At 41.8% G+C, this 21,667-nt stretch overlaps 1 protein-coding gene across 2 annotated transcripts in view; it reads left to right on the top strand.

Moving 5' to 3' along the window:
* pde4dip (phosphodiesterase 4D interacting protein) overlaps nucleotides 1-21,667 on the top strand; it is a 367,097-nt gene that overhangs the window by 168,748 nt on the left and 176,682 nt on the right. For both annotated transcript variants that reach the window (XM_078407559.1, XM_078407562.1), the window contains one exon: nucleotides 3,988-4,064. In XM_078407559.1, coding sequence (XP_078263685.1) covers nucleotides 3,988-4,064 — 77 coding nt within the window. The remainder of the gene's footprint in view (nucleotides 1-3,987; nucleotides 4,065-21,667) is intronic.

Below are 21,667 nucleotides of genomic sequence, written 5' to 3'. Positions count from 1 at the left end.
AAATATAACACCGATTTCAATTAAACTACTGCCATAGGACCACCGGACGACGGTGAGTAAGGTGGGCCTAAAATTGTTACGCTCTTCTGTACCGTTTTGGCTGTAGTTCAGGAACAAGCGAACAAACGAGAGTTTTAGTATATAGATTCTGCTGTAATATGATATTGAACTTTACCCTCCCCTATTTTTATTTGCTTGATAGAGTTTAATATGCATCATGCTGCCTTAATCTGAGAAGCAGCAGCAGTCTGAGAATGGTGGCTTAGGCTGTCCTGCATCTTTATGGGGAAGTAGCGAATAGTTTGAATAACAAAGACATAAGACTTTTCTGCATGGTCGGTTTTAAATCTACTGCTTATTAAAATGAGCAATTATTCTAATTTAACAAAAAATATTCAATTGGTGGCTTTCCTAAAATATGGCAAAGTGAGTTAGTCCAGTGAGTTTGCATGTGGGATATGTAGGTGGTTAATGAATAAAGTGATTTCAACAGGAATGGCAAGAGCCACTTCCAATGGGTTTGCAAAAGATCATAAATCTTCAATATCAACCAATATACAAGGAGATTCTGTGACTAATCTCAGGGTTCCTAAAAATTCTGCAGAACCTACATACTATTTTTTGCAGAACATCCATCAAGCTATGACATGAGATTGGAATTTAAGCGTCTTGCCTGTCTTGGGCATGTCGTGATCATTATTTACCTGGAAAGGAAAATAAAAACTGAAATTAGTGATAAGAACTTCTACGACTGACTTGAACAGCTTACACTGTCACCTCAGGATGATCTAGCTGCACACCAATCTGTGATTTCACCCACAATAACTATCACTGGATTTCATGAAAGGAAACCTGTAGTTGTATTTTCAGAGTTCAACAAACTCTGCCATAGCAATCTTTCACCCCACTAGTCTCCATAACCAACACGTTATACTTTAGCGCTTCCACCTGCTCCAATATGATCCCACCTTCAGCCACATCTTCTACTCTCCCATCTTTCTACTTTTTGCAGGGAACATTCTGTGACTCCCTGGTCCATTAATATCTTCCCATCCACCCCACCCCATCCCCTAGCACTTTCCCCTGCAACCATGTGAGGTGCAATTCTTGTTCCTACACTTCCTGCCTCACCACTATCCAGGGACTGAAACAGCTGTTGCAGGAGTGGCAAGAATTCCATGTGCACCTTCTTGAACCTCGAATTTTTGCATTCAGTACTCGTGATGCAGTCTCCTCTACATTGATGAGACAAAACATAAACAAGACAAACATTTTGCAGAGTATGAACTCTGTCTGCATTGGCCAACTTGAGTTTCTGCTTGCACGTCATTTTCAACTTCCTTTCCCATTCTCACATTGGCCTTTCTGTCCTCGCTCGGCCTTCTCCACTGCAAGGGTGAACAGATATTCGAAGAACAAGAACAAATCAGTAGCTTGCAGCCGAGTGGTATGAACATTGACTATTCGAATTTCACGTTGCCCTCTCCCTATGTGTTCCTTTCTCATTCCCACCACCGATCCAGAGTCTCTCTCCCTTTATTCACCTTTCCCATCCCTGTCTCCTACCACCTCCCCCCCCCCCCTATGCTACCTATCACCGTCCCTCACATGGTGCTATCAGTGCATCACTGACATACCTATTTACCTGCATCTCTTCTCCCTTGGGTCATCTTTCCTATCTCCTCCCCCATCTGATTCCATTTGTCATCATCTTCCCCTTACCTGCCTTCATCTATTACCCACCAGCTTGCCTCTGTCTGCACTCCACCACTTCCCTCCCCGTGTGGCTCCATCTGCACATCGATGGTTTTAAATGTAGGACATGATAACGAAGAAAGAAAATTGGTTTTCTCTTCAGCTATGTCTTTATTTTGTCCCTTCACAATTTTCTGTGATCTGAGCAGATCCCTATTGTCCAATATCTTCAAAACTTATAAAATACCATATACAGTGCCCTCCATAATGTTTGGGACATTATCATTTATTTATTTGCCTCTGTACTCCACAATTTGCGATTTGTAATAGAAAAAAATCAAGTGGTTAAAGTGCACATTGTCAGATTTTAATAAAAGCCATTTTTATACATTTTGGTTTCACCATGTACAAAAAATACAGCAAAATTATGTGTTTATATATAGTCCCCCCATTTCAGGGCACCATAATGTTTGGGACACATGGCTTCACAGGTGTTTGTAATTGCGCAGGTATAGGATTAATTGCCTCCTTAATGCAGTATAAGAGAGCTCTCAGCACCTCGTCTTTCCTCCAGTCTTTCCATCACCTTTGGAAACTTTTATTGCTGTTTTTCAACATGAGGACCAAGGTTGTGTCAATGAAAGTCAAAGAAGTCATTATGAGACTGAGAAACAAGAATAAAACTGTTAGAGACATCAGCCAAACCTTAGGTTTACCAAAATCAATTGTTTGAAACATCATTAAGAAGAAAGAGAGCACTGGTGAGCTTTCTAATTGCAAAGGGACTGGCAGGCCAAGGAAGACCTCCACAGCTGATGACAGAAGAATTTGCTCTATAATAAAGAAAAATCCCCAGTCCGGCAGATCAGAAACACTCTTCGGGAGTCATGTCCGGATTTGTCAATGACCACTGTCCACCGAAGACGTCATGAACAGAAAGAGGCTACACTGCAAGATGCAAAGCACTGGTTAGCCACAAAAATAGGATGTCCAGGTTACAGTTTGCCAAGAAGTTCTCAAAAGAGCAACCACAGTTCTGGAAAAAGGTCTTGTGGACAGATGAGACGAAGATTAACATATCAGACTGATGGCATGAACAAAGTATGGAGGAGAGAAGGAACTGCCCAAGATCCAAAGCATACCACATCATCTGTGAAACACGGTGGTGGGGGTGTTATGGCCTGGGCATGTATGGCTGCTGAAGGTACTGTCTCACTTATCTTCATTGATGACACAACTGCTGATGATAGTAGCATATTGAATTCTGAAGTGTATAGACACATCCTATCTGTTCAAGTTCAAACAAATGCCTCAAAACTCATTGGCCGGCAGTTCATTCTACAGCAAGACAATGATCCCAAACATACTGTTAAAGCAACAAAGGAGTTTTTCAAAGCTAAAAAATGGTCAATTCTTGAGTGGCCGTCAATCCGATCTGAACCCAATTGAGCATGCCTTTTATATGCTGAAGAGAAAACTGAAGGGGACTAGCCACCAAAACAAGCACAAGCTGAAGATGGCTGCAATACAGGCCTGGCAGAGCATCACCAGAGAAGACTCCCAGCAACTGGTGATGTCCATGAATCGCAGACTTCAAACAGTCATTGCATGCAAAGGATATGCAACAAAATACTAAACATGACTACTTTCGTTTACATGACATTGCTGTGTCCCAAACATTATGGTGCCCTGAAATGGGGGGACTATGTAAACACTGCTCTAATTTCTACATGGTGAAACCAAAATATATAAAAATGGCCTTTAATAAAATCTGACAATGTGCATTTTAACCACATGTGATTTTTTCCATTACAAATCACAAATTGTGGAGTACAGAGGCAAATAAATAAATGATGGGTCTTTGTCCCAAACATTATGGAGGGCACTGTAAAACTCTCAACTTCCCATTTCATTTTAAAAAACTCAGTCAGGTCAATCAAGCATGATTTGCTTCCAACAAATTGGTGTTGATTCTGATTAACACATGCATGTCCAAGTGAGAATTAATTTTGTCCTTAAGAATCATTTTGCGTAGCTATATTACCAGTTTATCCTTTTAACAATATGAGAAAAAATAAATAATCTGGTATTTTGTCCCTTTGCTTTTTTGAGACACTATAATGTGTAAATTTGTTACCAAATTTATAAAATGACTGAAATAACTGCATTCCAAAGGCACCTGCTTGGTTGTAAAGACATTTGGGTCAGTTAAGTCATAAAGGTTGCAAGATAAATGCAACTCCTTTTGTCTTTCTTAAATTATCAAAACTTACCAAATAATTTGCCTTTCAGAACATCGAGCTCAAAGTTGAAGTGGAGAGCCTGAAACGAGAATTGAATGGAAAAACTGGGCTACTTGAAAAAGCCTCGTAAGTCACAATTTTTATTTCCACCTAAATCATTATGCATGCCTTAAACTTTGCAGTCAATGTAAAGTAGTTCTGTCACAATTTTCACCAAGGTTATATATGTTTGAAAGCAGCTGAAAAATTGTGGAATAAAAGTGCAATGTTTTTTCTATGTTCAAAAAAATACACCACAGTATATAAATTATATACTCTACATTCTTGGTGATATGAATAATGAGATTGTGCTGCCGCGTACCAGATGACCATTTGATTCTGCCCATCAGAGACTGTGCCAAAATTCTAGTGTGTCCCATTGGGTGTTGTAGCAGGGCATGCCACTGAGTGTTGCACAGTCATGTGGCTGCAAACCTCCATATATATCTGTGGACAACTGACCAGGCTCTCTGCATTAATGCCATTCATATTGGGATAGGGGTAGGGAGGACCCTGGGTGTCACGTTGGCAACGCATTAACTGGAAAGAGGTAGGAAAGGGTGATTCTGTAGTTCTTGGTGATGTTCATGGACTTCATTGAAATTACTGAGACTGGGGTAACTCAGAGGGTTGGAGGATTACTTTTGTGGATGGGGAAGGGGTTAGGAACTCTCGAATGGGAGTAGTCAGTGAGTGGGTGGAGGAGTCAGACCCCCTCAGGATCTGGCCATAATTGTTCTTGAGCCACATTTGTGAATTATTGCAGTCATCTGGTGAAGGTACTTGCACTTTACTGGTGCATTGAGTGTTCCAAAAGTTTGACCCTGGAAATGTGAAAGTCCGGTGATATATTTCCAAATTATGTAGTGCACATCTGCAATGGGATGCTGCAGAAGGTGATGTTCCTGTGCAACTACTGTCCTTATCCTAAGTGGTGATAAAGGTCATGAGTTTGTGAGTGGCTGTCAAAATAGCCGGAACAAGTGCAGGCAAATGTTCTCATTTGGATTAATGAACTAGTCAATGATCACTTGGAACATGGCATCCAAATGTGTGCACATGCAGACTTTATCTGCACAGAATAGTTTGTTGACTGAGGTTGGAGCTTGATTCTGGAGTGGAGACATGGTAAATTGAACAGTTTCCTATTTGTCCTGTAGACTGGCTCCACTCCAGCAGGAAGCTTGTTCATTCTGTGTCCCGTAGGATTTCATTAATGGGTTAGCTGGTGAGATCAAGAACTTAATCAGATCCATCTGGATTTTATTTCACTTGGAAGCATTCTTTAAAGATAGCTATCGCCTCATTTTCTCACCTCCAATCACAATTTATAATACACAGTGTGAGACTGACTGCTGGATTACATGCTGGAATTCAGTGCTGCAATTGTTTAGATATTACTTAAATGGGTCGGCTTGCTGTAAGAACAACTCCAGCTCACACCAAGAATGTCCAGCTGTCCCACTGCACATTTAAACCGCAGAAACTTGCTTGAGGCTGATAGTTTTAACATTAGTTCCAATTAATTTGGCTAAGGTTACTACTATTGTCCAGCTGAGTACAACTCCTTCCATTGACAACTGAATTTTAAACATTATGAGAATCTGAATGGGTATCTGGATTCTTCTGCTCAGGTCTTTCACATTTTCTCAAACACCAGGGTTGACACTCCAGAGTTACACTCTTTCGAGATAACTTATGATGAGCATTTGAAGGCACTGGGCCTATATTCGCTGGAGTTTAGAAGAATGAGGGGGGACCTCATTGAAATGTGCATAATAGTGAAAGGCCTGGATAGAGTGGATGTGGAGAGGATGTTTCTACTAGTGGGAGAGTCTAGGACTAGAGGTCCTCAGAATTAAAGGACATTCTTTAAAGAAGGAAATGAGGAGGAATTTCTTTAATCAGAGGGTGGTGAATCTGTGGAGGCAAACTCAGTGGATATAATTAAGGCAGAAATAGATAGATTCTTAATTCAAGATTCAAGATTCAAGATTCAAGATTCAAGATATCTTTATTTGTCATCCAAAAAACAAGTTTTTTGGACGAAATTTCGTCACCCACAGTCCAACAATAAGAGCAATAAAATAAGCAAATTACACAACCCCAACCAACACAAAACCCCCCAAAAAGAAACATCCATCACAGTGAGTCTCCTCCAGTCCCCTCCTCACTGTGATGGAAGGCTAGAATGTCTTTTCTCTTCCCCTGCCGTCTTCTCCTGCGGTCAGGCTGTTGTCGTTGCCATGTTCCAGGCTGCGCCGGACGGTGAAATGTCCGCAACGGGCCGACCCAAGCCCCGCTGCAAGGCGGGGCGGTCGGGGCTCCCGACATTGAAGCCCCCGCCGAGCAGAGAAAATTCCGTGGCCTATTTCAGGCCGCGCCGGACGGTGTAATGTCCGCGGCGGGCCGACCCAAACCCCGCGATCCGGGGCGGGCGAACACGCTGCCGCTGCCGGAGCTCCCGATGTCGGCATCCACGCGGCCCGAGCCTAAGGCGAGTCGCAGCCGCTCCCGCAGCCTCCGAGAACGGCCGGCTCCGCTGATGGTGAGTCTGGTCCGCGGGCTCTGCGAACCAGAGCCCTGAAGGCCGCCAGCTCCAGGAGTTTGGCCGATGGTAGGCCGCAGCAGGAACGGAGACCCGACCTAGAAAACAAAGGTCGGGTCTCCGTTCAGAAGGGACAAATATACAATTTTACAGTTCCTCCCTCCCCCCCACACACACACATAGTACACAAACACAAAAACACGACATCACATTTACAATTAAGACAAAATCCCCCAACAAAAACACAAAGACAAACGGACTGCAGGTAAGCCGCAGCTGCTAGGGCAGCGCCGCCATTAGTATGGGTGTCAGAGGTTATGGGGAGAAGGCAGGATAATGGGGTTAGGAGGGGGGGCAGATCAGCCATGACTGAATGGCGGAGTAAACTTGATGGACCGAATAGCCTAATTCCACTCCTATCACTTATGATCTTATGAAACATAGCTGGTATGAGATTGCTTGCTTCCTTCCAGGCACAGTCTCCAGAACTTCATTTGCAACCTTACTTTGAGGCAAGGTAGAAATGTTGCATTTTTTGAAATATTTTAATTTGCTGGTGCAGCAATATTGTGCAGAGACCAGTTTCAATTACCAGACTCCTTATTGAGAAAACTCAGTTTAGCAGCATGTGGAAACAGTGGGTGACACTCTATAACGATAGCATGCTTTGTATATGCTGAGAAATCTCACGGGCTGCAGAATCATGAGTAATCGATCTATCATCTGCATATAAATATTTCTGAATGTACAAGATTAATATTTTGTTATTAAAAATGTCAGGCACCATCTGGTGGATTGGATAAACTGTAAACCTGCATATTACCCAGATACGACACATTCTTTAAAATTAATTACAATGGAAAAAATAACCTGTATTTTGCAATAGGAAAAATTGTGAAGCTTTCAGCAAGCAGGGTATTACAGTACTTAATCACTTGTTACCCAATACACAAAGCTAGAAAAGGTTAGGACTTTTCCATTCAAGTGTCATTAATTATTTTCATTATTGGAAATTATTTTAAATTATTTTTAATTGCTTTTTCTTCCGCTTTTTTACCTCTTTTAATCCCATCTTTCTCTTCTTTTCTATATTTCTATTTCTGGACATGATTTTACTTTGAAGAAGTAAAATCTACACACTTCAATCTACACACTCAAATGCAGGCTCTGTACATCTCAGAAAGCAGTTTAGTTGAAGAAATACTTTTTGCTTCACTTCTTCATACAGCTTCCTGAAGAGGGGACTACAATACTTTTGCATTAATTGTCACAGAAAATTTTACAAAGTCTATGAATGGTTGTAAGCTTAACTAATGGTTTGAGGAGCTACTATCATATATTTGATCTTGAAATTAATCTTTAGAAAATATTCATTACATTTCTATCACTTTGAGTTTTCAATTCCAACTTCAATTCCTTGTATATGCACATACTTGGCCAATAAACGTATTCATTCATTCATTCAAAACTTTAACATAACATAACTATGGCATGTTCCGACATGGCACATTAGTCGGCTGAATGATAGACACAAAAACACTGTACCAAGAGTGTCCAGACCAAACAGTGCATATCTGCCCAGCCAAGGTTGCGCATAAGAACATCTATCGCAAGAAGAAAATGACTCACCCATCATCAAGCATGACTACTTGGAACTAAATTAACCTACCAAAGAAAGATTGGCATTTTGTTTTGAAAGTAACTTCACGATCAGGTGTTTAATTTTCTGACATTGTTTCATCTCCAAATGGATTGAATGGGCAAAATCATCTCGTAACATAAGCACTCTGTAAAAGGATGTATTTGGCTTTTGCACCCTCTTGTGGAACTGTAGAGTGCAGTACAGTTCAGGGCTATTCCTCTCTTTAATACAAATGTAGGTTTTACAGAAAAATGCATGTTATGGTCATTTTAAACTATGGTCTAAGTTACAGAAGCTTATAAATAGTATAGGTAGTAACTACACTGGACCCAATGCAGGTATTACTTCTTTCCCCTCGCATTTTATCATCAATATAAATTTTAGATTGTCAGCCTCGTAATGCACAATCCTTCTTTGGTGAGTCTGGTAATGTTTTAATCAATAATTTTTTTAAGGATTCGGCCAAGAAGTATGCTGCAGGGGGATGGAACTCCAGTTGAAACTGAGTAATGATCCATAGGAGCTAATCAAGAACCATGCTGTAACTCTAAAACTAAAACTAAAGGGTGCAGTGGTAGTGTTGCCACCCAACAGCGCCAGAAACCTGGGTTCGATCTGTCTGTACAGAATTTGCACATTCTCTCTGTGACGACGTGGGTTTTCTCTGGGTGCTCCAGTTTCCTCCCACATTCCAAGGACACGTGGGTTTGTAGATCAATTGGCTTCTGTAAATTGTCCCTATTCTGTAGGATAGAACTAGTGTTTAGGTGATTGCAGGTCAGCGCGGACTCGATGGGCCTGTTTCTACGCTGTATCTCTAAACTAAACAAAACTAAACTAATGCCCACTCCTGTTGGGAGGTGCAGAGAGCATGCTGCTGCATTATAGGCACTCAAGGTCCACTTCTCCATTCAGTAAGATCATGGCTGATCTGCTCTTTGGCGTCAATTCTGCATTCTTTCCTGATCCTTTGTGTAGCTCTAAACTAAAGTAAAGCATTGCTGCGCCACTGTGCTGCCCCAAATTGTTCCAGAGTTAAGTCCCTCATCCTAGATTTCCCTGCTCGGGAAACTTGCTATCAATATTCAACCTATCATGAGATCACATCCCATTCTTCTAAGCTCCAGGAAGCGAGGACCTAACTGCCCGAAGCGATAACAACAACAACAACAACAGAGTAAGAAATTACACAATAATTTGCTAACTAACTTCGAGCATTGCACATCACCCTAACTTACATAACAATTGCTGCAGACTGACCACCTGCAGCCTGGCCAAATCCTGCGCAAGTCCTGTGTCATCATCCTCTGATGGGACGGTGTTCCCAATCTAGTGTACATGCGCACACCTATGGCGTTCCTGGCCGTAAGATGCCAGCGCGCATTCGCAGAAGTTTCAGGACGGTTCACCAGCCTCCGCATTATTTCCTTTTTAGAAAAACTTTTTATCTCAGCAATCAATCTGGTGAACTTTTTGCTTCATCAGCCCCAAGGCAAGTATAATTTTCCGTAGATAACTAGACCAATATTATACAGAATACTCAAGAAATAGTTTCACAAAAGGCAAAGTAGTACAAAAGCTAGAAATCTGGAGTAAAAATGTGAAAAACTGGAAAAACTGGAAATACTCAGCAGGTCAGGCAGCATATAGAGATCAGATTGGTTCTTGATTCCCCTATTCAGGGTAAAAGACTGTGCAGTTACCTTATCTATTACTCTCATGATCTTCAAAGGTTTTAAAGGTCTTTTATTGTTACGTGTACCAAATAAGGTACAGTGATATTCGTATCACCAAACAGCCATACTAAAAAAAGCAACAAGACACACGACTACGTAAAAGTTAACATAAACATCCACCCCAGCGGATTCCACAATGCTCACTGTGATAGAAGGCAATAAAGTCCATTCTTCTTCCTCTTTATTCTCCCGCGGTTGGGGCGATCGAAGGCCCCGCATTGGGGCAATCGAAGCTATCGTGTCAGGGCGATCGAAGCTCCCATGTCGGGACAGTCGAAGCTCCCGCGTCGGGATGGTCAACGTTCCTGTGGCTTGGAGCTCCCGAAGTCGGTCTCTAACCAGGGACCGCAAGCTCCACGATGTTAAAGTCCGCAGTGCGGACGGAGATACGATATGGAAAAAATCGCATCTCCATCGAGGTATGAGATTTAAAAAAAGATTCCCCCCACCCCCCACATAAAACAAGCTAAAGAACTCCAAAACATACATTCAATGTATACTATAAGACAACAAAGGAAGGGCCAGACAGACTGTTGGCGAGGCAGCCATTCTATAAGGCATCTATAAGATTATTTCACACCCTCCCACGCTCCAAGGAATAAAATCCTAGCCTGCTCAACCTCTCCATATAGCTCAAGCCCCCGAGTCCTGGCAATATCCTCGTAAATCCTCTGTGCACCCTTTCCAGCTTAGTAACATTTTTTTCATTATAGGGTGACCAAAACTGAATGTGATACTTTAGATTTGGCCTCACCAATGTCTTGTACAACTGTAACATGACCTCCCAATGTCTAAACTCAATACTCTGTCTGATGAAGGCCAATGTGCCAAAAGCCTTCTTGACCACCCTATCTATCTGTGATACCACTTTCAAGGAACTATGCAACTGCTTTCCTAGATCCCTCTGCTCTACAATACTCCCCAGAGCCCTGGCAGTCACTGTATAGGTCCTGCCCTGGTTAGACTTCCCAAAACGCAGCACCTCCATCAACCATTCCTCAGCCCAGCTGCCCTACCGATCAAGATCCTGCTGCAATTTTTGAGAGGCATCTTCACTATCTACAATACCCCCACTTTAGTATCATCTTCAATCTTATGAATCATGTCTGGAATGTTCTCATCCAAATAATTGATTTTGATGACAAGTGCCAATTGGCTCAACACCAAACCCTGAGGCACACCACGAGTCACAGATCTCCAGTCAGAAAAACAACATTCCACCATCACACTCTGCTTCCTTCCATGAAGCCAATTTTCTATCCAGTCGGCTATCTCTCCTTGGTTCGCATGCGATCTAACCGTCCAGACCTTGTCAAATGCTTTGCTGACATCCATATGTACAACATCTACAGCTTGCCCTCATCAACCTTTATGCTCCATTGAAAACTATGTCCAGCCTGCCCCAAATTCTTTGGGCAGTTTCCCTGGCACGAGTGTTGGGGAATAGCTGTTACCCTGCTTCACGCAGGATACAGTAAGAAGTACAGAAGAATAACAGAATTGGGGGAACAGAAATTGTGAATGGTCTTTGGCAAGCTGAGGACTTCCATATATATGCGTGTACATGTGGGAATCTCAATCTTGGTGGCATTTATATGGAAAATGCGGGTAGTTCCAGTTGGAATTACTGCCATTTCCCTGCTATTGTCTTATAAACATCATAACCAAACTTAATCTTTCTCATTGGCAACTATCTGAATCTGAACCAGATTGTTTGCAACCCACATGCTCCAAGATAAACATTTGCCTACATATCTGTAATGTAATTTAAACTACCTTTTTACCTCTGTAATATCACCTAACTTTCTTTACTTTAGGTTACCTACTAAATACTTGTGCTTTTCTTACCTCTTGACTATTCTAACAAACTGCTGCCTAACCTCTCTTGTCCTACCTCTATGGAATTCAAAGGTTTCAAAGGTCTGTTTATTGTCAAGTGCACCAATTAAGGTACAGTGAAACTCAGTTCATCCAAAGCTCTGCTACCTGTGTCCTAACTCGTTAGTCCTGTTCCTGCTGACCCATCAAAGTAGAAGTTACTGTCACTATTTTCAGCCAGCCTGTAAAGTGAATCACAGTTGCATAAATATTTGTTTTGTGTCAGTCAAAGAGCCATTGGGTTTAGTTATTGATACTCTTCTGAAACTGGATACTGAATTCTCCCAAATTTTTCTACCCCTTTCCTGAAGCAGCTGACTCTTGGTTGGTTTCTATTTCATGACCGCCAGTACTAGACTCAGCTGCATATATTTTATACATGAAGTGCTGCAACAAATGTCATCAGGCTATTCAATCATCAGCATTGCCAAACTTGATCCTGCACACTATGACCCCTGTAACAACACAGCAGCTAATATCAGCTAACAAACATGGACGATGGAATAAACTTACTGCTCTGGGCTCTGCATTTACTCCCTAAACCTCCAAGTGTCTTTTATTTTTAGGAGCAAAGTGGGCATTAAGGAGATGGACATAGTTTGTAAAATCTAAACTCCGAAAATTTAAAATTTAACACTGGTGTAACACATGGTAAAAGTAGCCTTCTCCTTTCACAGGTAGGCATCATCATTCATCAAGCTTGGACATGCTTGTTATAAAAACATTAGTCTTTTTTCTTAATGAATGATTGACAAATTCATGTTGACGAACCATTGGCTGAATAATCCTTCTGGTGCTCTGGCCATTCTTAACCTTAGCTTTGTGCTAAAGGATAGGGAAATAAATACACCGATCAGCCAAAACATTATGACCTGATGAGCCAAAACATTATGACCACCTGCCTAATATGCTGTTGGTCCTCTATGTGCAGACCCATACGCAGCAGGGTGTGATGCATTGTGTATTGTGACACATTCCTCCTGTGACCACCATTAAAATTTTCTGTGACTTGTGCCACATTAGACCTTCTGTCGGTTCGGACCAGACGAGATAGCCTCTGTTGCCCTCATGCATCGATGTGCCTTGGGCGCCCAACACCCTGTCGCCAGTTTGCGTTTTGTCCCTCCTCGGACCACTGTCGTTAGGTACTCACCACTGCAGACCGGGAGCACCCCACAAGCCCTGCCATTTCAGAGATGCTCTGACCCAGTCGTCTGGCCATAACAATTTGGCCCTTGCCAAAGTTGCTCAAGTCTTTACTCTTGCCCATTTCTACTGCATCCAACACATCAACTTCAAGAACTGACTGTTCACTTGCTGCCTAATATATCCCACCCCTTGACAGGTGCCAATGTAACAAGATAATCAATGTTATTCACTTTGCCTGTCAGTGGTCATAATGTTTTGGCTGATCGGTGTATATTTTGCTTATTACAGGAGGAAACAGATTTTGAAGGCACAGGTTTGGAACGTAATGTTGTGGTAAATTGCACAAGTCAGGAGAATATCACTGGAGCAGTTTTTCCAGATACTTTAAAAGTTTTCCCTATATATTTATATGTTTATATGTGTATTTTTTCAATACTGGAGAGATTTTGAGGAACAGGTTTTTACACCAATACCATGTTCTTAACAAAAATCTACCCACCATGTGAAACCTTATAAATAACACATATAAATTAGATAACTTCAAGACAGAAAGTCAAAAACTTTTTTCATGACAGACAAATTTTCATCATTTTACCACCATTTTGGACACCAAAAATGTGACATAAAAACTTTGCCACATTTAGTCATGAATATTTCATTCATGAATTAACTTCATATGGCCCCTCATAGATATACGTTTGATAATGATCTAGGGAAATATCTTCATCAATACCCAGGAGAAAAATAGAGTAACACCTTTGGAAACTTTTATTGCTGTTTATCAACGAGGACCAAAGTTGTGCCAATGAAATTTGCCTTTACTTACAAATGAAGCCAAAGATACAATGTATTGTAACATATGTTTTTCTTACGTAACGCACGTTGCAGTGTCCACTCAGATGGATGCAGTATTCTACTACATGATCGGGTGAATGAAGTGGAAACGGTGTTTGCAATTTTATTGTTCCATGTGGTATTCATAAACATAGAAAGGAATAAGAAATACGTGCACTTACTGTGCCACCCAGGTCCCTGGTGGACACCACGTCACAACCATTACACAAAATGTATTTGTGTATTCTGATGCCATTTTCGGAAACTTGCCTTCAATATGCTATCTTTTCTTATATTTTGTGTTGATACTATGTTAGTCATGAACCCAATAAAGTGCTTCTCAACCTTTTTGAAGGAATTTGAAATCTGACCCCTACGTGACATTATTCTGTGCTAGTATTGTAAAAATACACATATATAAGTTTCCACTCTATATTTAGCAGGCCAAGGCAGATAAATTGGAGCAAAGCATGGTTTCTAATTATAGAAAATGTAGAGTTTTAAGTAACTTCTACTATCATTCCCCTTCTCCCTTCCCCCTTCCTCCACCCTAGTTGTTTAACTAGTTCCTTAGTTTACAACAATATATCGCTCTGATCACACTTCCCCGTCCAACAATTAGCCTACGAGGGAACCACCCTGCCTGAGGTCAGCTGTTGCCAGCCCTGATTTGTCCTGGTCTATTCTCCCCTCCAGTTGTCGTCCCTCCCCCCCCACTTTCTGTATGAAGAAGGGTACCGACCTGAAATATCACCTATCCATTTTCTCCAGAGATGTTGCCTGACCTGCTGAGATACTCCAGGGCTTTGTGTCGAACCATTTCTAATTGGTTAGAAAGAGAGAGAATTGTATCATAAAGCCAGCAAATGACATCCTGAAGAAGGCATTAAAATGAACCCTCATTTTAACGGACCCCTTTATGACAGATTTTGGTTATGGTGGGCAGACCTGCCAACGCCACCCCAGCTCGCACCATTTCCACAGCCCTGGCTGCTGACGCTACCCCTGTGCTCGCAAGGTGTACAAGCGAGCCCTTCTACATCCTCCACACGGTCCTGTTGATACAGCTGTTAGGGACAGCACGTTCTTCAGTCCGCCGCCACCTACAGGACATGCTTGGTCACCACGGGGCTCCCTCCCCTCTCACCAGCTGCTACTTTCTGTTGGCCATCGTTTTGGCCACTCGCCGCCGCCTCCTCCTTTTCCCACCGTTTTGTCCACTCTTCTGCTCCCTCCTACACCTCCGCCTCCTTCTCCCATCGCTCGTCCACTCAGAGGGCGCCCCATGGTGACCGAGCAGGTCCTGTTGGCAGCAGCAGCCCAAAGAAAGTGCGTCCTGTTGGTGGCTACAACGTCAGCCACAACAACAGCTACGTCAACCGGTGAAGAATGGCTCGCTGGGGCAGACGAGCAGCATCAGCGCCTAGTTTTAAAGTGAAACGACACAAAGTGCTGGAGTAACTCTAGAGACTGAATCAGTCCGAAGAAGGGTCATGAAGTCACCTTTCCATTTTCTCCAGAGATGCTGCCTGACCCGCTGAGTTACTCCTGCACCTTGTGTTCTTTTGTATATTAACCATCACCTGCAGTTCTTTGTTTCAACTACATACAATGATAATACCTTACTTGGTTTTAGCAGCCAATCTGTAATAACGGACACTATTTTCATGGTCCTTTATAACAAGGGTTCACTGTTCCCAGTTCTTTATACACGTCCAAGAGGTGGGATACATTTGATACATTCAAGAGGTGGGATCATTTGATACATTCGTAATGGAGGGAAGATTAGAAACAGATTATTGCAGTTTTGTAGATTTTTAAGAACTACTTCATTATTAATTGAATTATTCGTGGAATCTGGGAGACCAGCCTGAAGGAACAGTCATTATGTGAGACTAAGCTAACTCAAGAAAAGTGTTTACAGACATGGAATGCGTCTGACTAGCTGGCCAACTTATAGAAGTACATGGAGAGAAAGCAAGAAGATAGAGAACTACCAGGGTTGCTTAAATGGCGCTAATATTGAGGCATAACATGAAAATACCATCTTGTTCTGGATGAGGAGATGCATGTGGGTAGTACATTTACCAAGACTTATTTCAGTGTATGGTTCGCATGGTGATGATAAATATAACTGATGATACAATTCATGATAAATTATCAATAGTGCCAACTATTGATAACAGGTGGAGACCCCGAGGCCAAAATTCCTGGAGTTTGGAGATGAGCTTTCTGGGTGTTATGGTAATGAAACATAAGGTGTAGTCTATGAATAGCATCCTATATAGGTGCTCTTATTATCAAAGTGGTCTAGAGATTAATGTAATGCAAGGGAGATAGCATCCTCCATAGTCCTATTTGTCCAGTTAGCAAATTGCATAGGATCTGTTTTGTCCGAGAGACTGGCACTGATGTGCACCATTTTCAATCTTTCAAAGCACTTCATTATGGTTGATATTTGAGCTACCATGTAGTAGGCATCGAGACAGATCACGGCTGATGATAGGCTGGTCCAGAAGATTGTGACATGGGTCAGATTGCCACAATGCATTTTTGCTTTATCATAGAAGGTAGTGGTGGAGGGGTATTTCTCGAACTGGATGTCCATGACCAGTGCTATTCATCAAGATTCAGTGCTGGAATTTCACTTATTTGTGATAGAGGAGCTGAATGAAAATGTGGGTGGTTTAATTAGTACATTTACAGGTGACTTGAGAATTGATGGAATTGCAGATAGTGAGCAAGATTGTCAACTGATGCAGCAGAATAAAGATCAGTTGGAAATTTGGGTGGATAAGTGACAGGTGGAATTTAATCTATGCATCATTATCTCTGAGGCAGCACTAACTACGTTTGTGCCATCTGTTCATATTGGTCACTTCCCCGTCACAGACATTCTCATTGTTTTCTCCAATCCTACCCTCTCAGCAACTTGTTGGGGGGAGGGAGGAAAAATGTGTGGGGGGAGTTGGGGGAGTGTATTTTAGTATAGAAAGGGCCAGAAATGATCAGTATGAAAGAAAGCCACATTGAAATTGCTGCATGGCATGTAAGCTCATTCATTTAATAAAGTTTTGTTGTTGATAGGTTGAATAATTGACTTTTTATTATACCTGTGAGAGTGACTGAGAGAGATGCTGACACGAAACTAACTTCACTACAAGTTTAACCATGCTATCAATCAGCTTGCTCGGTGTAATGTACTGTGTTCTGTACATTTGAACTTTCTGCCCTTTTCTGTCTTTTCCTCTTCATTATTCGGACATTTTCTAGTGAGCTCTAAATATTGTAACTGTTTTAAAACATTTGTATCCTTTTCTACCCCATCTGGAGTACAGATGGGGCAGAAAAATCCCCAGACTACATATGGAGTATTGTGTGCAGTTTTGGTCTCCCAATTTGAGGAAGGACATCATTGCTATTGAGGCAGTACAGCGTAGGTTCACGAGATTAATCCCCGGGATGGCGGGACTGTCATATGAGGAAAGATTGGAAAGACTGGGCTTGTATTCACTGGAATTTAAAAGGGGATCTTATAGAAACATATAAAATTTTAAAAGGTCTGGGTAAGCTAGATGTAGCAAAAATGTTCCAATGTTGGGGGAGTCCAGAACCAGGGGTCACAGTCTTAAGAAAAAAGGGGAGGCCAGTTAAAACTGAGATGAGAAAAAACTTTTTCACCCAGAGAGTTGTGAATTTGTTGAATTCTCTGCCGCAGAAGGCAGTAGAGGCCAATTCACTGGATGAATTTAAAAGAGAGTTAGATAGAGCTCTAGGGGCTAGCGGAATCAAGAGATATGGGGAGAAGGCAGGCACGGGTTACTGATTGTGGATGATCACAATGAATGGCGGTGGTGGCTCGAAGGGCCAAATGGCCTCTTCCTACACCTATTTTCTATGTTTTACCCCCAAGTCTTTCTCTCAAGAAGCCTTTTGCTTCATAATTCCACAGGTTTCAGAACTATTGAACAGCTTGCCTAAGTGTTGATTCACATATTAAGCTTGGCAATAAACCCTACGTTACTGAGTTGGTTTATTTTGGGACTTGTCTAAAATGACAGTGCGCAGTGTCCTTAACACTCGGCTGTTCAGCTGCAAAGTTGTTGCAGTTGAATAGGATCATGCCTTGACCCAATTTCCACTTCCAGAAATACAAAGAAAATAAACCTTCCCTTCTCCACTTAACACATTCCTGATGTCCTTGGGTACTCTTCATGCTTGCCTCTGTATCCTCCAGGGGCAGTAATATCTTGGTTTTCTAGATGGGCGGAAATGTAAACTCATTTCATTACTTATTGCTTTCACCAAAGAGATTAATCTGTGGATTTACTAAATCTCTGGCTGTTAAAACTTAACACCTGAAAAAATAACCTCAATCAACACTAAATGTTTAAAAAATATCTGAGGCATTCAAAAGAGAACATTCTAAAGTTTGATGTAAATAAACTGAAAGAGTACAACTTAAGGAAGAGTTTCCTTTGTGGAAAAATGGTGAACAAATCATTTTGGTAAAGTTGGTGCACAGTCTATAATTTGCCGCTGATCCAGAAGTCAGGAGTAACGATACTTCAAGGAAAACCATTCTCATCATGAATTCCTTTTTTACAATTCTGTAAAAAAATCTTGCCTCATCGTTAAAAATCACAAATATTTCTGGAAGGCCTGGTTTTATCCAGGAAATTTATATTCCTAACCATTCATTGTGAAAAGCTGGTACTTTTTTTTATGAGCATAAGACTCCCATAATAACATCAACATTAGTACAAATGCCAGCATTGTTCTGTAGCATTATCTTTAACCTCATAGGTATGAAAAATGATATGTAATTTAGTTGCAGACAACCAGATCTCCCTGACGCTGTTTCCCCCAAAGCCAAGTTATTTAAAAGTGCATTCCCTGTACTTACTGAGATTTGTTTTCTCAAATATAGATTCATGCATGTGCCTTGACTGCATTGTTTATGGAGGTCATGGTTAATGTCACTTTCAAATTCCTGACCTCAAGATTATTCCGGGCTGCTGCTGCCCATGTCTGCCTCATTTTAGAGGTTTTTTTTTGCTTAATCCTGGATAAGGGAGATTACCGAACCTCTACACTTAGGGGCAGAAATATTCCCAACTGTCTACCTAAAGGTTCAGGCAGAAAGGACCTGGGGATTTTCTAAACTCGTGGCTTCAAATTCCAGGCATTTTTTGACCACACTAATGCAAGATTGTTCTCACAGTGGTATAACATCGTTGAAGCACTAACATAATTTCCTCTGGTTGAGAGAAAATTACCGGGCAGACAGAGAAAATGATTTCAAGAATATGCAGCAACCTCACCGACTCAGGAATCTCAGGCCCACATTTGCTCAAATTGGAGAAGTAGCATTTGGGATGGTAGTGATATTGGTTTATTATTGTCACATGCACTGAGGTAGATTTTAGTTTGGTTTAGAGATTCAGCACGGAAACAGGTCCTTCGGTCCACAGAGTCCACACAGACTAACGATCTGCGCAGATTAACACTACCCTACACACACTATGGACAATTTTACATTTACACCAAGCCAATAAGCTTACAAACCTATATGTCTTTGGAGTGTGGGAGGAAACCGAAGATCTTGGAGATAACCTACAGAGGTCACAAGGAGAACGGACAAACACTGCACAACAAGTACCATAGTCAGGATCGAACCTGGGTCTCTGGCTCTACCGCTATGCTACCATGCCACCCACTAAGGTAGAGGTACAGTGCAAACATTTGTTTACCAGCGCAAAATTTTGTTACCCAGTCAAATTATGCTATACATTAGTTCAATTGAGTCAATGCAGATTTACAACCAGTAGTACAAAGAGAACAATACCAGTGTGCAGAATATAGTGTTACAGATTCATAGCAATACAATTACAGCGAAAGTGCAGGTAAAAACATTGCAAGGGCCACATTGAGGTATGTTGGGAGATCGGAGCTTATGAGAGGATGGTTCAGTAGTATGATAACTGTGGCAAAGAATCTGTTTCTGAATCTGGTGGTATTTGCTTTCAAGCTTTTGTATCTTCTGCCTGGCGGGAGAGGGAAGAAGAGGAAATAACCAGGGTATAAATGGTCCTTGATTATGCTGGCTGCCTTACCAAGGCAGTGTGAAGTACAGATGGAGTCAATGGGGAGGAGGCTATTGCACGACTCTGCTATTTCTTGAGGTCGGGCAGAGCTGTTGTGATGCATCTCAATAGGATGCTTCTATGGTGCATCTGTAGAACTTGGGATGGGTTTTTGGCAACGTGCTGAATTGCCTTACACTTCTGAGGAAGTAGACGTGCTGGTGCGCTTTCTCAGCCATAGCTTCAATGAGGTCGGTCCAGGACAAACTATTGGCAATGGTATTGAGAACTGCAAGGCCAAGAACAGAGAAGCCACCCTTATGTGAGGAAGGGGCAGACCTCTTCACAAGCTATTCACCTCCTATCTCATCTGTAGAAGAATCCTACACTGGTTTCATCACCCTCAGAATTCAGAACACACAAACCAGAATGAAAGCAAATCATTCTTGATCATGAGAAGAAAACCTCTTTTTCAAATAACATTGCTCTCTCCAGTAGGATGACCATTGCTTTTATTGTGTTGAGTCCTTTTAATGCCTGGCTGCTGAGGCCACATCTGCAAGGCTAAATGTCATCATGTGTGTGAAGTTGCAATGAATTAGCCACAAACTGAAAGTGACAACGTGCAGTATTGCATGAGAAACCTGACAACATTGTATTGGGAACTTGGCAAAAGATCACAATCTTCATCTGGCTTATGCAAACAACACTAGGGTGTAACATTATAAAAAGGTTGTAAAACAATTTCTAGGTCTCCCTGACCCACTGAGTTACTCCAGATTTTTGCTTCTTATCTCCTGTAATTCTTGGGTTGTTTGTAAAAGACACGAAGTTTAATTTTATTTTTCTATTTATTCATTTTTTAGGTTCAGGACATCACTGGCAGAGCCAGTAATGATTGCCAATCCTTAATTGCCCTTGAGCTGAGTGTCTTTCCAAGCCATCTGAGAGGGCATGTAAGAGTCAACTAAATAAGCCCCAAAATTGGGTAAAGGGATTGCGATGCGCAATTGACCTAAACCCATTGATTCCAATCCTGCCATCAGGTACACTTGATGCTGACAATTATTTTAAATCATTGAAATACACTGCCCAGGCTAACCTTAAACTGTTCAGTAGCTGCACATTCCAACATGAGGTTTAATATCCTGACTAGCTCCACTTAAAGCCCAGTGCCCTTTTAAAAGGGAAGATACGTTATGGTTACAACTTTCAGATGCTCCATTCTGAATTTTTACTTTTCCTCTCTTGCCTTCACTATGTCCATTTTAAGGGAAAGATTTATGATTAATATCCACTTCAAGCCTACTACTGGACAGTTACCTTGATTATATTTCATTCCATCGTGCTCCTGTAATGACTCCATCCATTTCCCTGTTTCTCTGTCTACATCACATTGTTCTAACGATTACGTTCCACGCCAGCGCTCTATATATATATATATATATATATATATATATATATATATATATATATATATATACTAGCAAAGAGGGCCCGTTGGGCCCGTCCCCACACCCCCCATTTTCTCCTCCCCCTTCCCCACTCTTACTCTCCCCACACCATGGATTGAGGTTTGGAGAAGGGAATTGGGGAAGAAAGGGGGGGAGGGGGAGGAGAGATGGGGGTGGCGAGGTGTGGAGGGGGGAGGGAGCTTGGGGGGAGAGAGGGGGGGTGAGGGGTGGAGTTGAGGATGGAGTGAGGCCTCCCCCTTCCCCACTCTTACTCTCCCCACACCATGGATTGAGGTTTGGAGAAGGGAATGGGGGAAGAAAGGGGGGGAGGGTGAGGAGAGATGGGGGGCGAGGTGTGGAGGG

This window comes from Rhinoraja longicauda, chromosome 11 (assembly GCF_053455715.1).
Source record: "Rhinoraja longicauda isolate Sanriku21f chromosome 11, sRhiLon1.1, whole genome shotgun sequence".
NCBI classification, from domain to species: Eukaryota; Metazoa; Chordata; class Chondrichthyes; order Rajiformes; family Arhynchobatidae; genus Rhinoraja; species Rhinoraja longicauda.
The sequence above is the reverse complement of the archived record's forward strand: the minus strand, read 5'-3'. Positions and strand labels throughout refer to the sequence as shown.